This window comes from Rissa tridactyla, chromosome 7, assembly GCF_028500815.1.
Source record: "Rissa tridactyla isolate bRisTri1 chromosome 7, bRisTri1.patW.cur.20221130, whole genome shotgun sequence".
NCBI lineage: Eukaryota > Metazoa > Chordata > Aves > Charadriiformes > Laridae > Rissa > Rissa tridactyla.
In genome coordinates this window covers 56,716,791-56,738,807 of record NC_071472.1, presented here as the reverse complement: position 1 = coordinate 56,738,807, position 22,017 = coordinate 56,716,791, and the positions used below count along the sequence as shown (strand labels likewise).

Genomic DNA, 22,017 nt, shown 5'->3' with positions numbered 1-22,017 from the left:
GTGTACCGAAGTACAGAGCTACTGCTTTCCAGCCGCAAGCTAAGGCTCCCAGCTCCATCCCAGAGCCGCACCAGCCGTGCCAAAACTACTTTGCTAATGCATCTTAAATTGAAAACAGGAAGCGAATTGCTCACTTGGCTGCCTACCTGATGTGAGGGAAGAGGCACATGGACCCAGGGGAGATGTCATTGCTCATTGCATTACGTTCAGACAACATGGGTCTGGGAATTTTGGTTGAGCACCAGAAACCCTTGCACGCCTAAAAACGAGTCCTAAAGGGACAATGCGTCAGTGAACACACTCACACGTGCGTGCTCAGTCCTTACAAAGGAAAAACGCAAGGTGTTTCAGAACAAGACCATTAATAACGTCGATGAGCGTTCCCGTAACAGTCCCTGGCTATCTTCCAGCGCAATGAGGTCACTGGCTGAAAAGTACTTCAGGAGCTTTGCAAAGCTGAGAAAGGATTTGCTGCTCTCTGCAGCAAGTTGTTCTGGAGAGCTGCAGGGGGCTCCCAGTAAGAGGAGGGAAGATGCTCCACAGCCAGCTCCTGCCCTGCCTGCTCCAGCTCCAGGACTCTCAAACTCAAGATCTTGGCAGTGGAGGAACTTTATAGCAGGAGAAGGTCTAATCTGCCTCTCTGCTTCACGAGGAGAGCAGTAAAGCTTGTGTTTTAATGTTTTGGCTGCACACTCACTTAACAGCTAGAACGTTCTGGGAGTTCTCTGCCTGGATCTATTACTGTGTGCCAAGGATCTGCTGCTGCTGCTGATCTCCTCCTAAGCACCTAACGGCTCCCTCCAGTTACCAGGTGAATCCCCAGTAGGTGTAACATCACCGCACATCGCTGCAAACAGAGCTCCTCCTTCCCCTCCAGCAAAAACCCCACAGTCGGCAGCACTTCGTGGAAAGCAGGACCATCTTCAGGTGCTGAGTTAGTCACCAAGGACGAACCAAGGGTGACAATTCCATGGCGCTGCGAGGGCCGTGCACACTCCTCGTTTCCTTGCCTGTCTGTGAGCCCGTGCAGAGCCAGTGCGGGCTGTGGCTGCGCCAGGCTCTCTGCGACGCCGGTGTCCCCTACCCGCGCAAGGTTTCTGCAGAGCATTTAACCCTCAGGAACCCCGCGGGCAGGAGTAGAAGCTGGGCTGGGGCAAGCAGAAGGGCAGGCTGTAGCTGAGGGCCCGCGTGTACGTCCCTCAAGTGCACGCTAGATTGTCTCTGTTGTAAAAGTTCTGCAGCAGCTGGAACCTATGCACTTGTAGGAGCTACGAGTAAATCTTCTAAGCCACACTTCCAACCACCCTCTGCTTCAGCTACACGAACGGTGGCCACCCTTGGTCTCAGCAATTCTGCTAAAGATACAGCCAAGCCATTTGCAGGAGGAAGCATCTGCCATCCCCTCCTCCCGCTCCGGGGCTGGCTCGCCCTTAGCTCCAGTCCTCTGCTCACTCCTCCCCATCCCAGCGACACGGCTGTGGGCTGCATCCCTTCTTGAAAAACAGTTTTTCTGAACCAATTTTAAGGAAGAAGGCTTTAGAGAGCCTGATTTTCTCCCCATCAGATCCCGCGCACCACTCCGTGTCACCTCCCTCGCTCCCTTCTCTGCCTCACCCAACCATGCAGACAACATCTGCATCATAGCAAGCTGTAAGAAAACCACGTATTTTCTTGGGAGGCTTTTCAACTTTAATAAATAAGTGGTACAGCGGTGCCACATCTGTGCATCAGGGCTCAAGAGACAAGGGTTACGTTTCAGGGCTGGTGTTCCCTGCGGCAATGCTGAAAGACTGGAGCAGTTTCCAAGGAGGCTGGCGGCTCTGGCTCGGACCTTCTCAGTTGCTGCGGGGTCTTTGTATCGTTACAAAATGGATACCGAAACCCAAGGAAAACCGCGATAGACAGATATTGTGAATTACAAGCTGTGGATAAGGTGCGGATTTAATCCTCTTTAGTCTTCAGCGTTTGTGAACAGGTTGGTATCTCATTTAGTTCCAGAGAACCGCTGCTGCTGTAAAAGCAACCTCTGCCTTCCCAGTTCCTCTCTTGTAGGAAACTGCTTCTGTCGAAGAGCATGAGATACATAACATAATCCTTATGTCTTAATACCATCATGCACGAGTCACCCTGACAAATGAAGTAGCTGGCTGCATTACTGCTCAGCAATTTAAAGATTCATTTCGTGCTTGACAGGAGAAAACATTGCACAGACCGGCCACCCTCCCTCCAGCAGATGTGGAGGGAAGTGAGATGGGGTAACGAGCTTTCGGCTTGCCCCTGGTCACTGCCGGGCAGAGCGCTTTCTCCAGTGCCGGGTTTGCAGTTGGACTTTGGTGGGACTTCAAGCAGAGCGTTTCTTCCTTTCAGCAGCACCCCTTCTACGTGGTCTTAGGCACCATTTGGAGAAGAGATCTCACGGGGGGATCGAAGCGCCCCCTCTCCCTGCGTGCCTGCTCGCTGGGTGCGCTCTTACAGCTCGGCACGGCACTTCTTCACACTTTATGCAGAATACTTGAAATAAGAGGGGAAAAAAATAGTCAGTCCACCGACTTTTCATCCCTGCTTTCAACTTCTCAGCTCTGCTGCCTGTTACGTTTTCATTCCAGGGACAAGTAGCGAGGTACACTACAAAATGTCCATGTCCAAGCAGAAGCCCCCGCCGTGCTCCCGGACGGCGATCCCTGAGCAGAGCAGAGGGCTCAGAGGTGCCAGGAGCCCACATTCACCCTCCCTTGGTGCAGAACTTGTGCTGGCATTTGTTGGCTGGACACAGGGATTTTGTAGCGTTACTCTGCTAGAAAAGGCTGTAACAGAGGCATCGTTACAATGGCAAAAAGCGCGTTGGCAATTTTAGTTGACTTGCAGAGCTGCCGGCGGCTATTTATACATACAGCCATGATGGCATTTTGCTGGGGCTTGCCAATGGAGGTTTTCCCAGAAAATCTGTATCACCAGTGCTTCGCAGGACAGCTATTCCTCCCTCTGACCCTCCCAGCATCATTTATCGCTGAGGCTGGATTTATGGTAGCCCCTATGCTGCTTTGATCACTGCTCTCCCCCAAATGAGGTGCGGTCATTACAGCAGCTTTGCTAAACGTTTTGGGCATTTCTGGGCCCTGATTGTTCCTGTCCCAGCTCCGAAGGCCGTGGGCACCCTCCCCGTTACAAACGGCAAACAGGGCAGTCTGGTGTGCCCGGTGTCACTATCAGAGCAAAAAGCAGGCCACGCCGTGACTAATGCAGAAATGTAATCCCCTCCTCCTCAAAATTTCTCTGTGGAAGAGGAATAAGTGCAGAATTCCTTATAAAAGTTACCATTATGACACTTTTCATTTTTTCATGGATAGCCTGGCTTCCTTCCCTCCAGCTGCTTAGCCAACACAATGCCTGGCTACTCCATAAACACCTTCCGAAGAGAAGCAAGTTTCTCTGCAAAAACGCAAGTTTCTCCGCGACCCCGTCTGAAACAGCCCGTTTTCAGGCTATTCTCTTGGGTTGCTCCAGCTCAGGCACAGGGAGATGCCTGGCAGCGAGGTACCGCTCCCGGCAGAGGCTGGGGGTGGATGTTGGGTGTCCGAGGGCAGGGGAGATGCTCACCAGACTGAGCTGTATTTGCTGCCAGCTGGACCACCTGCGTGTGCTGTCGGGAAGCGACCTGCATGCCACCAGTGCCACACACTGAATCCTTGACCAAAAAGCACAACCCGCCTCTGGAGCGGCTTCCCCGCCAGCACAGGCTTTGTGAGTCAGAGCGAACGCTGCCGGGACGGGCTGCTGAAGTTCAAAGCGAACGCTGCAACGTGGAGAAGAGGGTGACTGTGCTTTGCATGGTGGGGACGAGTCTTATGCACCGCTTCAGAAATACCCAGTTTTTGGGACTGCCTGCCAGTGGTGCGCACAGTCTGGGGAATATAAACCCCTGTAACTGGAGCTGCCAGCCTGTGGCATAAGGACAATCCCGCTGGGTCTCTGCGGAGGCTCTGAGAGTAAAAACCCGACAAGGAAAGCGATACTGGTCCCAGTGCCTCTCCCAGCTGGAGCCCCAGTCCAGTCTGGAGCAGGCTGACCAGCACTACAAGCTCTCACCGGCGTGTAGAGAGACCACAGATCTATCCATTAGCACAGCAGTGATTTACTTTCCTCTTTCCCTTTCTCAGTGATCCACATCTGCCGAGAACTCAGCCAGCATTTGCTGCAAGCTCTCTGCAAAGCCTCCGAGAGCCCGTTTTGAGCCGTAGCAGCTAATGCAGAACCTGTTGCTGCGTTTGGTGTAGCTGGGGCTGCTTTTCTTCCATACGTTAATTACCATGCATTTACCGACACTGCATTGTATCACCCACTGATTCAGTGTCATGCAGTTTTCCTGCAGCTCTCCGCAGGCGGTTTTTACCTTGAGTAATTCTGTATCACCAGCATCGGGTTGCTGCCAGTAGCGGGGCAGGCTACGGGATGGCAGCAGAGCAGGCAGGGCTGACACCGCTCGGCCTCCGGGCTGCACAGACTGGGGGATTTGGGGGCTCCCGGCTGCAGCACGCAGCAGCACCGACTGAAGCCGCTCTGAAGTGGTTTTGAGTTCCTGTTGGAGGATGGCGGCGCTGGGACGTGGGCTTTGACAAATTTGTCTCCATGGTCAGTGTTGTCAGCTTGGCATCAGCCAGAGCCACGGCACGGGACAGGCTGCCCCTGCTCCGGCTGGTGCCAGGGGAAAAGCTCCTGCCAAGCTCTCCTTGGCATAAACACAATCCTCCCACCCCTAAATAAACCCATCTACCCTTTGCTCTCTCTTTACCTTTGCTTTGACAGCGGGGCAGGGGCCGTGTTGACATAGTCTGGCTCATCGTCCGGGCTTTCCATCTGCAGAGCTGTGCGTGAGGACGGGAAGCACTGATGAGCAAGCGGCTTGATCTAAAAACACGTACGCGCCACAGACACACTGTGCATCCTGCCGATATTTAGCCTTCGGTGCCGACACGTTTTTGGGGTAAGAAACCTCAGAGCACAGCGTCAAGGTCTCCTTGAAGGGGCTTCAAAGTGGGCACAGCAAATTTGCAAACACTCTGCGAGCAGCGAGTGTGGATGGCTTTTCAGAGCCAAAAAAGACAGACTTAGATTTAATCTAGAGAGTGCGCAAACAGGATAACAAGAATCAGTTTGCTTAGGCAGCTTTCACACCAGAGACGGAAAGCTCTTAAATATATATGTATACATTCACCACTATCTCCCAGGCCAGACTACCCCCCACGCTGCACAGGAAGCCACACGTTACATTAAACTCCTGCTTAAAGGTTAGCTTAAGAAATACGCAGCCCCGATCACTGCAGGAGAGCCGCCGGCTGACCCACTGGATATACCGCGCGGTTCTTTGTCGGGAGGGGATTACAAGGCCGAGCTTGCACCGGGGCAACTTCAAAACGTACGAGGATCTAAGACATGAAGAGCCCCATCCTCCTGTAGCGTCCCGTGGTCAGGGTTCAGGCACAGCCACCGATGTGGTGGCCTTTCAAGTACTAGAAACACCACGTCCCATCAGAGCAGCGTTCAATTACAAGTGTCTGTAGCATTTTGCACATCGCCTTAGATGTTTATCAGGGATGACTGGGGGGAAAAAATAACTCAAGACAGGGGCGATGGCTCCGTTGCCCTGAGCATGGTCTATACTGGTCTAGCGTGAAGGGCGCCCTGCCCACGAGCCCCATCCCTAAATATAAACAACTGCTGAGAACATACCTTCTGCTTGATAGAGTTTCCATGTGTGTATCGCCGGGCTGTTCTCGTAGTCTACAGCGTCATCTGTGACTAAGAAGAGTTCAGACAGGATGATGCGGAACAGCAAATGGACTAAAACCGGACCTTTGTGAAACCCCCCTCCCACCACCGCTCCCCGGCCACCCCATGCACGTGGCTGAGTTTCCAGCCGGGTGGCTGCCCTCCTGCCCCGGGTCTGCTGACGCTGTCGCATGGCTTTTCCAGCCCTGACCACGCGCCTGGATGTCTGCGGGCACCGACAGGGACCAGACTGGTCCCCGCTGCTCCTGCCTCCTCCAACCGCTCCATACAAAGCCGGGCAGGAGCAGGGCAGGCTCTAGCAGTGCCGAGAGCCTTGTGTTAATTCTCTGAAGGAAACCAGCTTGACTTCCTATTTGGATTGCAACATCCCAGGACAGGAGCTGGAGGCCCTTAAGCAGACACTGTGGCCCAACACCATCCTCCAGCAGCTCACTGCCTGCAGCCTGCTTGGGCTGGATGGGGTGAGGAACCCCTGCTGGGGGCTCGAACCACAGTCAATCTTGGCTGTAACAAGACTGAAAGACCTAGAGAAGCAGTGCAGACCCCAAAGGTCCTGAATTGCTGCAAGGATCTCCCAGTCAAAGGGATCAGCTGGGAGGTGAGCTCTCAGCCAGTGAGGTACCACTGCACGCATTGTCCTGCAGAAAGGGGAGATGCTCCACGTCTCCTCTGTGCCTGCGGCAGCCCCTGCACCCCGCTCCGCCGGCACGGAGCTGATGGGAAGAGCTGAGCCTGCGCAGGAGGGGGGTTTCCCTCGGCTGAGCGGGTCACCGTCCCTCTCTGCGCTTCCAGGTACGTTTGTGCGACACGCACGGACCACGAGAGCAACACACCTACCCGGATCAGAGCCGTGAGACACTCCAATGATGACGTTTTGATAGGAATGGGAATCCTCCTCTTTCTCTGGCAGAGAGAAGAAAGAGGGGGGGAAAAGGGCTTAAGGGACCATAGGTGACCTGGGAAGATCCCTCAGCACCTGCTTCCCACAAAAAAATGCACATGACCTAAAAAAATCGTTATTTTCAGTGACTGCCTGTGCTGACCCAGGGATGGGGCATCCCCAGCGCAGTCGAACGGGGCTGTCGCTGCCCCACGGGAGTGCCGTCACCGACGCCATGGAGCGTTGGCCGAGCCTCTCCAGCCACGGCACCACCCACGGAGCTACCCGAGGGTGAAGAGCCAAGGGGACCGTGACTTTTCTTACGAATAGGAATAAAAGCCAGTAAGCATGATTACTCGCCCTGCAGCAGCCCCTCAGGTGAACGGGGGGTCCGGCTCTGGCAAGAGGCAAATGCCCAGCCGCCAGCTCACGGCAGCAGTCGGGAGCGGGTTGTCCTTCCCAGCGCGCATTAAGCTGTGGCTGCAGTGTCTTCTTGGGCTTATGCCCAGTTTCTGGGAAGGAACTGAGCCCCAGTCCCAGCACAACATCTGCCCAAGCCCAGTACACAAATCTATTAGCATCTAGAACCAAAATCTGCTTAAGAGAATGAAGAAAACCCAAGCTCTTTGTTCTGTTGCTGGTTATTTCAGCTCTGCGGACGGGCCGTCGAGCAGCTGAGTCACGCGAGGCCCTGTACTGCTAACCTCAGAACCTGCCGCTGCCAGCACCCGACACCCGGCAGCCGCTGCGCTCACGGCCCCTCAGCTGGAAAAGCTGGCGGAGCGCGCAAGCTGCTGCCCACCCCGCGTCGCCAGCGCTTCTCCAGAGCCTCGGCGAAGGGGAGAGGCACCAAGCCCAGCACATCCACTGATCTCAGCCCCCGGGGGCCAGGGCTGCGCTGCCCAGACCCGGGGCGGGAGGGGAGGGCAGGAGCCCTGCCAGCCACCCGGAGCAGCTCCGCAACAGCTACACGCTGACACGGCCTCTAGGCAGCCCTCAGCCACGGGAAAGCACTAAAACTAATAAGGGATAAAAAAAAAAAACAAATTCATGTTAATACATTCAGGTTTCTCTTTCTTCCCTCACCCCCGCTTTTTTTTTTTTTTTAAATAAGGTCGATTTTTTTGGCAAACAAGATATGTCTTCGCTTTTTTTTTTAATTTTTTTTTCCTCCCCCCAGTCTCTTTAAATAAAAAAAAAAAAAAATAGGATTCACATTTTGAAATTCATTTTAGATAAAAATAGATTGATGTGTGAGTCAGCACAGAAAAATGCTGAGTACCCAGGGGAGTAAAAACGTTTCATAGATGCAATATTTGCCTCAAAAAGATGCATTTGAATGGAGCGGTGTATTTCATCCACCTTCATTCGCTAGGCTGTAAACAAAGCACACAAAATATTTGAAGGTGTCCCTCTGTTAAAAGGCTTCTGGACAAGGACGTGCCCTTTCCCGCACATCTGGGCAGGACCCTGAGGGGCTGCAACCTCCACTCGCCCCAACCAGATGGGCTACAAGCAGGAAAATGCCCTCATTACCCAAGCTATGGATAATTCGCTGCTGCACAGAGATGAAACAAAGTAAGAACAAAGTGTTTTGTGCAATCGGAGCCGTGGATGAGTTTGGGCTGTCCTGATTATAGCCAAGGGATGGACTGATCGGGGCTTGGGCATCCCTTGACACACAGACCTAGGCAAGGAAAGCCTGGTGGGCTCCCTGGAGCCACGGGACAGCCGGGCTGGCAGCTGGAGAAGAAGCCCGTCTTGCTCGCGTGGAGACCTTACCGTTGGGTGGTGTGAAGAACCTGACACAGTTGTGGTAATCCAGAGATATGGGCTCCCTGCGAGAAGAGGAGCCACCATTAGCTCCTCCTGGCAGCCCATGGGCTTCCCAGACTGAGCTACAAAGAGCCAGGACCGCACTGGGACCAGTACGGCTCTGCTCGGTTGCGCCGGTGGGCGCCAACCAGCTACTTACACGTAGGCAGCGTCCCCTCGCAGGCAGTCCTCTGCAAGCACAAAGGGTTTGCCGTCAGCTCGCCATGCCATCGTAAACTCAAACCACCACCCCAAAGCACAGCCGGAGAAATTCCCCCAGCGTGGCTACAGCAGATGTCCCCAGCAGCCAGAAAGCCCTGGCACGGCCCCGGAGCCACCCCACGAGCAGAGCCGGGAGGCTGGAGCCGGGGGAGGCAGCCCCCATCCACCCCCGGCCCTGAGAAAGCCGGGGCTCACCACTTCTCATGGACAGATCCTGCCAGCTGGCAGGGAGATCGGGAATATCCTCCCGCGTTTGGGAGAGGAGAGCACAGCGCCACACGCCAATAATCCTCTTAGGGCGAGCGCTGGCTCGCGCTGCCCCGGCAGGGAGCCGGGGGCTCACGAGCATCCTGTCCCCCTCCGCTCGGGCCCTTAATCAGGTCAGCGCACGTCTGATAAAGCAATCGCTAAATTAACCAAGCCGGAGCTCCACCAGCTGCAGTCTTGTCTCCCATCCCCGGTAACCTCCCATCGCCCCCGCAGCCATCCCTCCCCACACCCCCGGCGTGCGGCCCCCGCGTTTACCTGTCAGGAAATTCTGGTACCTGGGCTCGGTCCTGCTCCCTGGGGAAAGCAGAGGGGCACGTTACGCTCGGGCCCAGGGTGAGCCGTGGGGGCCGTCCGATGATGGAGCCACTGACTGTTTTGGCATCAGCAGCTCTGCCCTGCTCAGCTCTTTGCCAGGGGACATGGCTGCAAGGTCAGACACCCCGGGGCACCCCTGGGACAGCCAGGGATGATATTTTAAATAATCTGGCCCCGTGGCTCTAACCAGGACTGGTCAGCCATGGCAGCCTGAGCACTGGATTTTAACCTCAGACCCAGGCCAGTTCCCAAGAATATTAAGTACTCCACCCGGAGCACTGCCTCCAGCGCTGGGGCACCAACAGCAGGACACGGAGCTGTCGGAGCGGGGCCAGAGGAGGCCCCGGAGACGCTGGGAGGGCTGGAGCCCCTCTGCTGTGGGGACAGGCTGAGAGAGCTGGGGGGTTCAGCCTGGAGAAGAGAAGGCTCCGCGGAGACCTTCCAGCCCCTTCCAGTCCCTAAAGGAAGGTGAGCCCTTGGCCCAGGTTGCCCAGAGAAGCTGTGGCTGCCCCATCCCTGGAGGGGTTCAAGGCCAGGTTGGACGGGGCTTGGAGCAACCTGGGCTGGTGGGAGGTGTCCCTGCCCAGGGCAGGGGGTGGCACTGGGTAGGCTTCAAGGTCCCTTCCAACCCCAACCATTCCATGATTTTATGATGAAGTGTCACTGTGCAGACCAGCCACAAGCGTCGTGGGTAGGCGCTAATGACAGCAGTTAACTTTATCATCACCCAGCCAGTTTCCAGGATAACCCCCCACCCTGCCCTGCCTGGGGTCCCAGCAGTGAGTAACCAGCCTCTCGAGGGCTGTCTTCCCAAAACCCGCAGGAGCTCCCAGCCGGCACCTACACAAACAAGTCGGGATTTGCAACACCCCCATTTATGAATTTTGTGGTAGGTGCTTGCCCCGTGGCTGCGAGGATGGAGCGAGCAGTGAACTGGTGCCCATGCTGGGGGAGATGCTCACCGTATCCAGCGTGGCGGGAGGCACCGAGCTCCTCGGTGGTTTTCCTGAAAGAGAGAAAAGGGAGCTAAAAGGCCAGGTCTGAGCAAACCCTACCAGTGGTTACAAATCACAGCAATGACTAAGCCAGAAGGACCATGCTTGAAACCTCCCCGTGAGTTTACACAGGAAACACATCAAGCAATGGGAAATTAAGGGTTTGGGGTCAAATCCCAAAATGGGAATAGCTATGCCTGAATATTGCTGCAGGGTTAATGTGGCTGTGTAGTTCTGGGGTGTTTTGGTGATGGAGAAAAGGGGATTCCTCGTGTCAAACTGCTTATAAACAACGAATGGCCATTTCTTTTTCATGACGTACCTATTATGGACAGCCACGGCTCACGTCCTTGGGCTCAATTTAAACGCTTGCCAGTAGAATGCAGTCAGACTGAAGAAAATCCAGAAGTAGTCTAAAGCCAGTATTGACCATGCAGAAATTAAGCAACCTGATCTAGTTGAAGATGTCCCTGCTCATCGCAGGGGGGTTGGACTAGATGACCTTTAGAGGTCCCGTCTGACCCAAACTATTGTGTGATTCTAAGCATACCCCAAGCCACATCTATAGGGTCCAGAACCCCATCCCAAACGTTCACGTATGTTGGGTGACTCCATCCAACCTTGGCTCTACAGCTAGGTTTTGACAGGGTTTTTCTTACCTACCTTGCTATTGATAAGTTCGCAGTTTCCTTAATTTGATCCAGCCTTCGGGTTGCAGCTAGCACCAAGAACAAAATGAGATGTTAATGATTACGGCAGCAGCAGATATTTCAACGAGCACAGAGCATCCACCAGAGAGGATTCCCAGGTACTGGCAAGCATTTTTCTAATGCATCCCTAAACAGCTTCCAAATCATTCCTCAAAAGTACATAAGTGGCCAAAATGGGAAACAAATAAGAGGAAAAGCTGGTGTCTGTGCAGACCACAGAGCGAGCAAACACACAGCGGAGGAAGCTACAACCCCAGTCGCTGCTTTATTTCCTATTCTCCCCCAAACCCGCTTGATTCGGGAGCCTTTCCCACGCCCAGCACCCTTCCCTTCACACCGCGAGATGCCCCGGTAAGGTCGTCGGCTTTGGTCAGGTTGGGCTGAAGCAAAGGCTCGTAGGGGGGTTTGTGGGGCTGAGACCGGCCCCAGGGAGAGGAGCGGCCCCGCAGAGCCCGTCTGCAGACGGTGACATTTAATACAGACCCCGTCAGCAGCTTGTTTCAGGATAAATATCAAAAGGTCAGCGCCTAACCCAACTTGCCGCAGGAAGCAGCAAGAGGGCGATGATAAATGAGTCACTCCTATCGATTCGGGTTCACCCACACCGTTGTTTTCACAGGGCGAGCGGAGTTTGAAGAGCCCAAGCTCATGTGGGGTTGCATTTCAGTGACATTGCTTCGGTGATTTATTTTCAATGCAAAGGGAGATTTTTTCCTAGAGCTCAGAATTTGCATTGCTAGAAGCATTTAAGGTGGCTTTATAACTAAGTTGGTGCCACCAACTACGGTGGCAGTCTAATACAATTTCACAGCCTGGCTTCCAGGTGACCCTTTTACTTTTCCTTTCACCCCATTCTGTGCATGCACGTCCCCCACCCCGCAACGCAGGAGCCCCGTGAAATGTTCATACTCACTGGAATGGGATCGAATCACCTCAAACCTCTGCTGGCTTTCGAGCCTGGAAAAAATAGAAGTACAACCTCAGCTGGATTTTGGGGTCTATGCCAGGGAAAACAGATGCCAGAGACCGCCCTGTTCGGTGGGCAGAGGGGGGAGAGCACAGCCCCCACGCTGGGCTTGGTGGAATGCCGAGGTGCCTCGCTCTGCGCGTCACGCAGGACCCACACGAGCTGGGACCAGTTTCACGGATGCCTCTTTGACTCTTTAAAGTCACGATGTGCTTATGGACCACTGGCAGAGCAGCCGACATCAGCTCAGGGAAGGACCCAGGGATGAGGAAAACATCATCTAGGATAATTCCTACTCTGACAAGTTATAGAATCATAGAAGTGTTACGGTTGGAAGGGACCTTTAAGATCATCGAGTCCAACCATCAACCCAGCACGGCCAAGTGACCACTGACCCACGTCCCTCAGCACCATGTCTGCCCGGCTTTTGAATACCCCGGGGATGGCGACTCCACCACTGCCCTGGGCAGTCTGTTCCGATGCTTGACAACCCTTTCGGGGAAGAAATTTCTGCTAATATCCATCCTAAACCTCCCCTGGCGCAACTCGAGGCCGTTTCCTCTTGTCCCATGGCCTGTTCCCTGGGAGAAGAGACCGACCCCCCTGGCTGCCCCCTCCTTTCAGGGAGCTGTAGAGAGCGAGAAGGTCTCCCCTCAGCCTCCTCTTCTCCAGGCTGAACACCCCCAGCGCCCTCAGCCGCTCCTCACCAGACTCGTGCTCTAGTGATGCAACGGTTAAGGCCAGGAGAGCATTTTCACCCACAAAAAACTGTGTGTTCACCCATGAAATGGCTTCAAACCCCACTGCTTCGCCTCCATTGCTGTCCCTGCCCCCCCAACATCCCTTAACATCAAACTGAAAAAAATAACGTACGTGATCAATGCTAAAAATAACACACGTGCCCAATAACCTCTTTACTTTTTAGTTAACAGGGGAGCTGCTCTTCAGAGCATGACAGGATTCAATGGCTCTTCCACTGCCGGTGCATACAGGCACTAATTAACTCTGATTTTGGGACACCAAAAGTGTCCCTTTCCCCCCCCCGACTTTTCACTCGTGTCACCCCCCATCCCAAGCCAGTATTCACAGCAAAGGGCTGGCTAGGAGACGAGGCGTCAGGCAAAGGACCTCACTGCAAAGTCTGCAAATATACAGAGTTAAACCACTTTGTTCACAAAAAGCCCAAACTAACCCAAAACAGATCTCAAAAAAGAGCACACAATACCACAAGTCTGAAGTCAAACTGCCCGACCCAGGTATAAATTTAAAGAAGTGGGGATGATTCGGCGCGAGCCTGCGGGGGCCGGAGCCCGGGCTCCTTGTCCATGGGGCTCCCGTGGCCCACACCAAAGCCCTTCCCCGGCGCCGGGCAAGCGGGGCAGGAGGAAAACCCCGACCCCACGCAGGCCTTCGCAGAGCACCTTTGTACCACGTTTGCCCCTATATCAAAGGTTACAAGCCAGCTTTTTTTTTTTTTTTAATATAATTTAGCTGTGGTTTGTCTGTTGCTGAAGGAAGTAGGGGGTGTGCGTGTGTGTACGGTGCGTTTCCTTCGCTGCCTGTGCCGTGGTCGGTGCTGGCTCCGGCACAGGGTCCCAAGCACCAGCCAAGGGCAGGGGCTCCTGTATGAAGTTCCCAACCTCTCCACCCCATCTCGGGGCACCACGGGACGGGATAAGGACTTGCCCTTCCAATTCTCCCAGAGTTTTTTTTCCCCCCAACTACTTAATGACTCACAGGCATCACAGTCAAAGCTTCAGTTTCATTTTGGATTATTCATTGTAAAGGCATTAACCCTTTCAGCAGTGCACTGGGCAGGGGCACACCACCCTGCACGCCCCATTCTGGGATTATTTTATTTTACAAAAACCCAGATTTCAGCTGTGGGGGACGGAGTGGGTCTGGCTCCGGCCAGGGTCTCACCCTGGGCGAGCTGTTTGGGGGAGAAACGCGATTGTGAAAGGCAACTTACGGGCTCCTCCGCTCACTCGGCTGCTTCTCTCGCTTGGAAGCTGGAAGACAAGGGGGAAAAAGAGCTCTCAGAAAAGGATGATTTGGGAGTTAATAAAACACAGTCACAAAACTTCTTCAACTGGGAGCACCAGAGGACAGTGGAGGCAGCGAGCAGCAGTCGCGATAGGGTTTTATTTTTTTAAACCATGTCTAAAGTGTAGTAATTGTGTTAGCCACCACAAAGCAAGCAAGCCATTCCTGTCCCCAAAACCCACCCAGCGCTCAGAGGTGGGCTCGAAGCCCCACTGGGGTGGGTGCTCGCCCCATTCCCTCTGTATTTAACGTAACATGAATACATCCCCCAGGCTCTCCTCCCGTGCCTCTGCAGGGTCTGTGCATGCAGAGATGCTCCTCCCGGGTGGAGCATCCCAAAGCCACCCACCACGGTGCCCATGGAGAAGGGCCTACAGCCCACGGGGCTGGGAAGCACCCCAGGGAAGGGGTTCTGCAGGGTCGGGGGTCCTTCCCCCCAGCCGCTCCCTGGCCACCCAGCAGAGACCCTTCCCGGCTCAACCTGCTGGGAGCACCCCCGCCAGGGCAAAGCTCCCCGTGGCCGAGCAGGACCAAACCCGCCGGAGGGGACACCCCAGGAGGAAAGGGTCTGCCCGGTGCGACCCACCCAGCCCAGCCCAGCCCGGGAAGGACCTTACCGGAGAGCTGGCACTTGACGCAGAGGCTGATGGCGGCCCCGAGCAGCATCAGCGCGGCGGCCGCCCACAGCAGCTCCAGCTGCGCCATGGCCCGGCTGCGTCCAGCCTGAAACACAGCGGCGAGGGGAGCCCCTGAGCGCGGGGGCACGGGCAGGCTGAGCACCCGCCCCGCGGGGCGCCGGCACCCCCAGAGAGCTGGGGTTTGCTGAGGGTGCCGAAGAGACTGGGGGGTCGCAGGGCTGCGGACGCGCTCCCAGCCCAGGAGGACCCGAGCAGACCCCGGCGCCCACCCCAGGGCCCACCCTCCGCGTCGCCGCGGGAGGGAGAGGAGGCTCACGGGGTTTCCCTCGGCACAAGGAGGAAAAAAACCACCTGGATTTACTCACTCCCAACCCCGTAAACCACATTGCCATCGTCAAACATCGTAACAGATATTATTTTTTAATATTCAGAAGAGAGGGCAAGAAGGCAGGCACTTTGAAATATTCAAGACCTTTGTACGAGGCACTTCGGCTACTTCCCTACAGTGCAGAATCACTTTAAATGTTAAATTCCACACACTTTTTCCTGCGTTGGGCTGGCTCAGACACCAGCTCTTCCCCTCCTTTCCACGACAGGCTCTTCCTCAAACAGCAGCTAACATTTTGTAATAATCGGCATGATTTGGCTTCACTTTCTTCCTTTAAAATATAAAACATCCTATAAATATCACGGAAAGCTGCCTGCTGGGACTGGGAAAGATTGTTAGCTCATTCCTATTGCCCAGGGCCAGATTTTCTTTATTTACGGATTATTTTAATTTATTTTTGTTTTGCATAAACTTCTTTGGCCCCGAGGGATGGAGATGCTTCAACTTGCCAAAGGCCAGTACGTCGCTGCTCTGCCTGGCAGGAAGCTTTCCTGCCGCCTAACCTGAATCTCCCTTATTACGATTCATGACCGTACTGTATTGCTACAGCCACTGTGCGTGAAAAGTGAATTATATGTCTATAACATTAGTAACTAAAATAATTAGAAATCTTTAAACAAATATCAATAACATGATAGAGAACAGCAGCCTGATTCTGCCCTGCTCGGCACCTTCTGCCTCCGCTTGTGTAAAGCGGAATCAATAACATTTCCCTGCCCCAAAGTGGGAGCTGCCCCAACACCCTGCTCACACGGGAGAAAACCTGAAGGTCTCGCTGCAGCAGCTGAACCTCTCGGTGCCAAGCAAACACCCTCGCGCCCGTGTGGCCAAAGATGCCGGCGGGAGGTTTGGGTCCGGTTTGGCACTGGAGTCCCAGCGCTACACCAGTGTCCACTGCGATGGCCGGACGGGATGGGCTGCCCGGGGTTTGGTGCCAGCATCCTCTCGGCGGCGCCCAAACATGCTCTTGCCCCCCAAAAGGGGCCCTACAGCCGGCAGGATGTCGGCTTGGCTTCGAGACGTCTCTGCTGGTGGGCAAACCGGGGTTATTTCTACCCCCTTCGAGGCTGCCTGGGCTCCCAGGGACACGGCAGCTCCGCACTCGCTCCACGGTGGATCTGCTCTTTGCAGACCCCCCGGGGGCCCTTCCCTGGGATGAGTCGTTTTAGGTTAACGACATGCCCAGACCCCCAGGGATCCACCCCGGAGGGGCAGGACCAGCACCCCGCGACCAGCGTCCCCAGCCGGCAGGTCGGGGACGGAGCCTGGTCAAAACCATGTGGTTTCTCGCATCTCACATGTGGCATCTCACCATCCCCCCTGGAAACCATGAGCTGTGGATCATCCCTAAAGCATCGGCAAGGGGCAGCTAAGGGAAGCTGGCCCAAAGCTGGTGACCGAAATTCAGTATACAAAGGGCTGTAACATCGCTGGTTTGTGGGGTTTTTCGGTTATTGGGTTTTTTCGGGGGATGTGTGTGGCGGGGTTTCTCCTCTTTATTTCCCCCCCCCCCCTTTTTTTTTCTTTCTTTTTTTTTTTTTTTTAATCCCCCTTGCCCCCCCCCCTTTTTTTTTTTTTCTTTTAAGTAAAGGCAGGGCAGAGCTGAAGGCACCTGACAGCACTGACCTAGTTTGTGCCTTTGTAGGACAGACCGACCGCTGTCTCCCTTCTAGACCCGGCTTTATTTCGGCAGCAACGCAGCACACCCGGGCTGCTCCCGAGCCCCTTGCGCACCAGCCACCCCAAGGGCTGTTATTCGCAGGGGCTGTGAGCTGGGCACCGCACGTCCCATCCCCATCTCGGTGTCCCCAGCATCCCCCGGACACACCGAGTCACAACAGCAGCCCGGGGGGCATCGTTTGTGTTCACCACACACCCAGCTCCCTGGAAATCCCCTTTTGGTACAAAACCTCCTCTCGTAAGGAGCTGGCGGAGGAAGGGGATGAACAGATGCATGGCAAGCAGAAGGCTGGAGGCACTTACTCACAGCTGGCGGGATATAAATAAAATATCTGGAAGGCTGAACGTGCTTTCCCTGTTCTCCGCCCTGGGGAGATGGCGAGGAGGATAAATAGGCTGGAGCCACCGAGGGCTGTGATGAGCCCGTGGCGTACACGAAGGACACACAGAGCAAATAACCCGCTGCTCAGCCCCGCTTTCGGGATGCTGAATTCAAACACGGGGAAAAAACAGGTTCCCATCTGGTTCCAGTTCCTCAGGAGTAAAATTCAGAGAGTGGCAAAATGCCCTCTTCTCTTTATACACTTCTCTGTTCCCCTTTTTTATGTGTTTATATATATAGGTTTTTTTCCCCCCTTTTCGTGCAGACAGAAGTTCCTCCTTGCAGGAGGAAGCCGACTCGGCCGCAGCATGTGCCTCCCGCAGCCCCGGCACCATGGCTCCGCGAAATCCCCCAGGAGAGAATCCCGAACGAGCGATTCCGAGGGCAGCGAGACGCCGGCGGCGGGAGGGAGCGGCGATGGCGGCAGCGCGGCCCCTCTCCTGCCAGGGGGAAGCTCCACGGCCCCAGTGGGGCTGCGCTTTTCATGGCCTCGGGTATTTTTAGCAGTGAAAGAAACAAGGGTGTTTTTTTTTTTTTAAATGGGAAGAATTAATGGACTTGCAAAAGATCATTTGCTCCGTACATGCTGGGTCGCATCAGCCCAGCGGCTGTGCGGAAGGTTTCTAGTCCTAAATTAAGGATTAAACCCAGTAATGGGGCTCAGTGTACACAGCCAAGGGACGAGAGGTTGTTTTACCAGGGGAGACTGAAAAGTCTCTCGCTTTTAGGTCTCCTAAAGCTGAGAGCGAGAGTACCTGGCCATTCACTGTCTATCTGTCCAAGAGAAACACCAAAGCGAGAAAAATTAAATTTAAATAATACAACACTGGCATAAAAATGAACAGTACAAGCTGGCCACGCACAGGCTAGAAATAAAATCCCTAATGGATGGAAAGTCTGGAAGAACTTTCCAACAGCAGCGGAAGAGGCAGAAAGCTGCCTTAAGAACCCTTTAAGAGTACTTAAAACATACTTAAACTTTTTGCTGAAAAACCAGGCGAATGAGGAACGCGTTGATGTGGCATCAGCGAAAGCGGCTGGTTTTCTGGCAGACCATTTCTGAAGTCCTTTTACCTCTGTCAAGCCCCCGCCCCCCCCCCCCCCCGCCCAAGTTCACGCTGCAAGATAAAGACCGAAATCGCAGGTTTATGTCATGTATTCAACCTATGAATTAAAAAAAATGCCCAAAAGGCAAATACAAACCAGTTTTCTCTCCCCTCCGGAGGGTTTTGTGGTCTGCACCAGTTTGCAATAAATTAAGGACTGGTTCAGACTGATTGAGTGAGTCACCGGCATGAAATATAAAGTGGAGAGTTTATTTAAAAACCTCGCCATATGAAATTTAGCACAGGGCCTTGTTGAACAGATGCAATATTCAGCCTGACTCGACGTCTCTAACATTTCTAAGAAAAGAAACACTACTTTCTGTTTGTCTACGTTGCACAGATTGCCGCAGAAAGTCCCGTCGCTTCAGAAATTCAAGTCTCAGACCAAGGAAGCTCCTGCGGTTGGAACCACTTCAAGAACCAGCGCTGAGCCTCCCGAAAAGCTCCTTCCCAGAGGTCTGCACATCCCATTTCCCACCAGATTTTATGCCGGTGTAACTTTTCTGAGGAAAGCCGCTACAGCATAGATGCAGCGTGGTTTGGGACAGCTATTCGTGCTCTGTTTCATGCCAGGGGAGCAGCAGATGCATTTTGGTAGAACACGGGACAAGAGGGAAAATTGGAATTGATAAATCAACCTCAAGATAAATTATTCATTTTGTAAAATGCCTTAAAAAAACCCAAACCTTCAGGTCAAAAATCACAACAAGCATGGCAGCATAGGGAGGTAATTCACGGAAACATCTTATATTTGTCCTTAATCTCCCCTGTCTCAGGCAGCAGCAAAGACATGCCCCATCCTTCGCCGGCGCCGAGGAGTCCAGGGGGACGCCACATTCGGAACTGCAGATAGAGGCAACGCGCACGTATGTAACCAAGTGTTCCTATTACTCCAAAGCAACGAAAACGAGCCAATGTCGCACCAGATTATCCCATAATTACCCTGTTTTGCTAAAGCGTCTACCTCATGGCCCATATTACACCGAACATTGATCACAAGAGAAAACCGATGCAAAGACAAAGCACTTTTCTACCTAGGAGTGGTAACCGCAAGCACTTGTACGCAGTAAAATAAATATATTCATATACACGATGCCAGTCAGCCCTGAAACCAATGGAAAATCCCAAAAGTGTAGTTAAAGTCAGCTATTTCGTCAGACTGGCCTTTGGAGGGGGAAACAGCATGGGCTGCAGCACTCCCAGAAGCTACAGGCAGGAGCCAGAAGCGGGACCGAACGGATTTGGGATGAAGCGGGACCGAATGGACGGATTTGGGATGAGGGCAGCTCAGCTCAGCTCAGCCTGAACCTTCCAGAATTTTTTTTGTAGATGTGAATGCAGAAATAATGTAATTTAAAAAAAAGCCATGCCGCCATCAGCAGGTGGGGTGGGGAGATGTAAAGAGCGGTATTGTAAAACGGGCCATCCGGGCTGTACGGGACAGACTCTGCCCTTGGGTCCCGAGGGGGGCAAGTGCTGCTGAGACGGGATATTTGGGAATTTTCATACCTCGGAGCTCGTCAGGTGATGGCCGTGAGCAGCGGCGAGGAGCAACCTCCCGTGTTGCTTTTCAGAGGGGTTTTGCAGGGATGACCTTGAACCCTCCTGAAAAGGGTCACCGAGATCTAACCTCGGATCTCTGAGCCCGCCGAAATCAGTGGGACACCCCACCTGCCCCAAAGCCTTCAGAGGAGCCCCGGGCACCTTTCCGTCCCCATCCCTCCCTCCCTCTCCCTCTCCCACCTCACCGCAGCCTCAGCCGCTCTCCCCCGTCCGTCCCATCTCCTCCTGCCTCTCGCGGCCGCAGCCACCGGCGCTGGAGCCGGTTCCTCCGGGGCCCGTCAGCCAGTTTCTGGTTTCCTGTCATCATCTGAATCACTAACCCCAACATCCGCCGCCCGGCCGGTCAGCGCCCCGCTGCCTCACGAGGGGGACCCGCCACGCTGCTCGCACGGACCCAGCCCCGCAGCCTCCGGGTTCCTCTGCCGCGGGGAGAGGAAGATGCTGGGGCAGCGAGGGACCGCGCAGGCCACCACACTCCCTCCCGGAGCAGCCCTTGCTTCAAGGTTCAGACGGGGCCCCCAGAAAGTTCAGGTTTCCTTTTAGCAAAGGGCCTTCACAGGATTTAACACCACACACTGGCAAAACTCATAGCAGATAATGCAAATAGCAAGTCCTCTCTTAGTTCGGGTTGTTTTGGTTTTTTCGTTTGTGTTGGTTTGGGTTTTTTTCAAAAAAGATGATGTCAAGCCTCAAAAAGGCAGCAAAGAGCCTGAGGTCACCATTGCTAACAGCCAAACCTGCAGCTCTTGTCCAGAGCTGTAAGAATAAAGCTATTTCTGTAAGAATAAAACTATTTCTCATGCTTCAGCGGTCGCAGTTTGCGGACATCAGGCATAATTTCACTTAAGTCTTTACAAAAAAAATTATAAAACTTAGTAGCTCGTTGATGTTTTTGGTGCTTGACTAGATAAGGAGGGTTTATGAATTACTGGGAGTTTATCCCCGGCTTCGAGCTCTGTTGCAGCACATGGAATTCGTGTCCTGCCGCAGGACCAGGAAGGCCAGCGGGCACGCACAGCAGCCCGGTACGGTTGTAGCTACCGGAGTGCGACAGCCAGCCGGGCACACGCTTTGCTGCCGCAAACTAAACAACGTTTCATGCTGCCTCCCACCAAGGCTCTATAACACCTCTCTCACATACGGCCATGTAAATTATTCCCTAAAGGGGAATTTTTTTTATATTTAAATTAGGGCACTCTCAAGCCGCCACAACCAGTCATCTACGTCCATCTCTCTCCACGACAGAAGGCGACTCTTCTTATTACAAAAATAATAAAACAGCCAACTGTTTACAGCTGTTGCAACTCCGGGATGGGGACTTTGCGACAAAGCTCTCAGAGGAAACTTTGCTTCGATAAGGTAGTTAACCACCGTACGGGCAAACACATCTAGACTTTCTCTCTCCCAGTTCTAACCTGAGATGCAAAAATAATTGCTCGCCTGCACCTCTCGGAGCCGTTCCCACAGGAAATCTGGGTACAGAAGCCTATCTTGAGATCAGCAGATATAATCTGAACCAAAGACCAGAAGAGAGACACCCAGCTTTGAATCGCTTGCACAGTTTCTGGCTGGCCTCTCTGTGCGGAACGCTACAGAGCGCAAAACGCTTTTCTGACTGCTGAAACAGTTGCTACAAAATCAGCATTTCTAGCAGAGGTCTTAGCTAGGAAGTAGTTTATTAGGGGCTTTCTAGCAGGTTTTTTGTGAATTTAAACACAAGCTGATAACAGAAGTTTTACAAAAGAGTTCTTTACAGCACAACTGATGCTGTCAATATACGCTGGAGACGATTACGGTTTCTTTCACATCAGAAATCTCTTTCACTAGGAACAGCCGCTGCTAAAAGGACACCACGCATTTGCCTACAGGTTCCCTGGTGGGTCTCACAGCTTCAGAGATGACTCAGTGCCGCGGCACGGACGTTACCACGGTTGGCAGGGGCTGCAGCGGAGGCACCTCCTGTCTGTCGCCCCGTGGCCTCCTGGACGGCGGCAGGTGACTGCGCGGCTGCTCTAGAGCAGTGGAGGCTCCTGCCGTGCCCAGGGAGCAGCACTGGGGTCACCCCCGAGTGCTACAGCAGCTCTTGGGCAGAGCCATGTCCTTGCAAGACATCAGTCCTCTAGAGAGATCAACCACCCCAATTTCTAACTTTGATGAGAAGGTAACTACCGCAGTAACACAGACAGGGGTACAGACACCACCTCCCTCCTTCGGATCCCTCAGGAGAAGGGCTGGACGTAGAGGTTTGGATGA

General features: G+C 53.9%; 1 protein-coding gene across 5 annotated transcripts; it reads right to left on the bottom strand.

Moving 5' to 3' along the window:
- Positions 1 to 1,680: 1,680 nt before the first annotated feature.
- Positions 1,681 to 20,056, bottom strand: LAT2 (linker for activation of T cells family member 2). 5 transcript variants are annotated; one of them, XM_054210131.1, is made up of 13 exons: positions 19,945 to 20,056; positions 14,625 to 14,730; positions 13,934 to 13,973; positions 11,908 to 11,951; positions 10,948 to 11,002; positions 10,252 to 10,295; positions 9,230 to 9,268; positions 8,643 to 8,673; positions 8,450 to 8,505; positions 6,625 to 6,690; positions 5,728 to 5,796; positions 4,790 to 4,862; positions 1,681 to 2,511 (listed from the first exon to the last, which is right to left on the bottom strand). In XM_054210131.1, the coding sequence occupies exons 2-13, from the start codon at positions 14,710 to 14,712 to the stop codon at positions 2,493 to 2,495; spliced, it is 624 nt and encodes a 207-aa protein (XP_054066106.1). In that variant the 5' UTR covers positions 14,713 to 14,730; positions 19,945 to 20,056; the 3' UTR covers positions 1,681 to 2,492. The 5 variants fall into 5 exon arrangements, with proteins under 5 accessions (XP_054066106.1, XP_054066108.1, XP_054066107.1 ...); XM_054210133.1 differs by having other exon boundaries at positions 5,728 to 5,790; XM_054210132.1 differs by having other exon boundaries at positions 19,950 to 20,036.
- Positions 20,057 to 22,017: the final 1,961 nt, after the last annotated feature.

Coding starts and splice junctions, on each gene's coding strand:
- LAT2 (XM_054210131.1), bottom strand. CDS start 14,712: ATGGCGCAGCTGGAGCTGCTGTGGGCGGCCGCCGCGCTGATGCTGCTC. Junction 13,974..14,624: donor CGTCAAGTGCCAGCTCTCCG/GTAAGGTCCTTC, acceptor CTTGTCTTCCAG/CTTCCAAGCGAGAGAAGCAG. Junction 6,691..8,449: donor GTTCTTCACACCACCCAACG/GTAAGGTCTCCA, acceptor TCTCTCTGCCAG/AGAAAGAGGAGGATTCCCAT.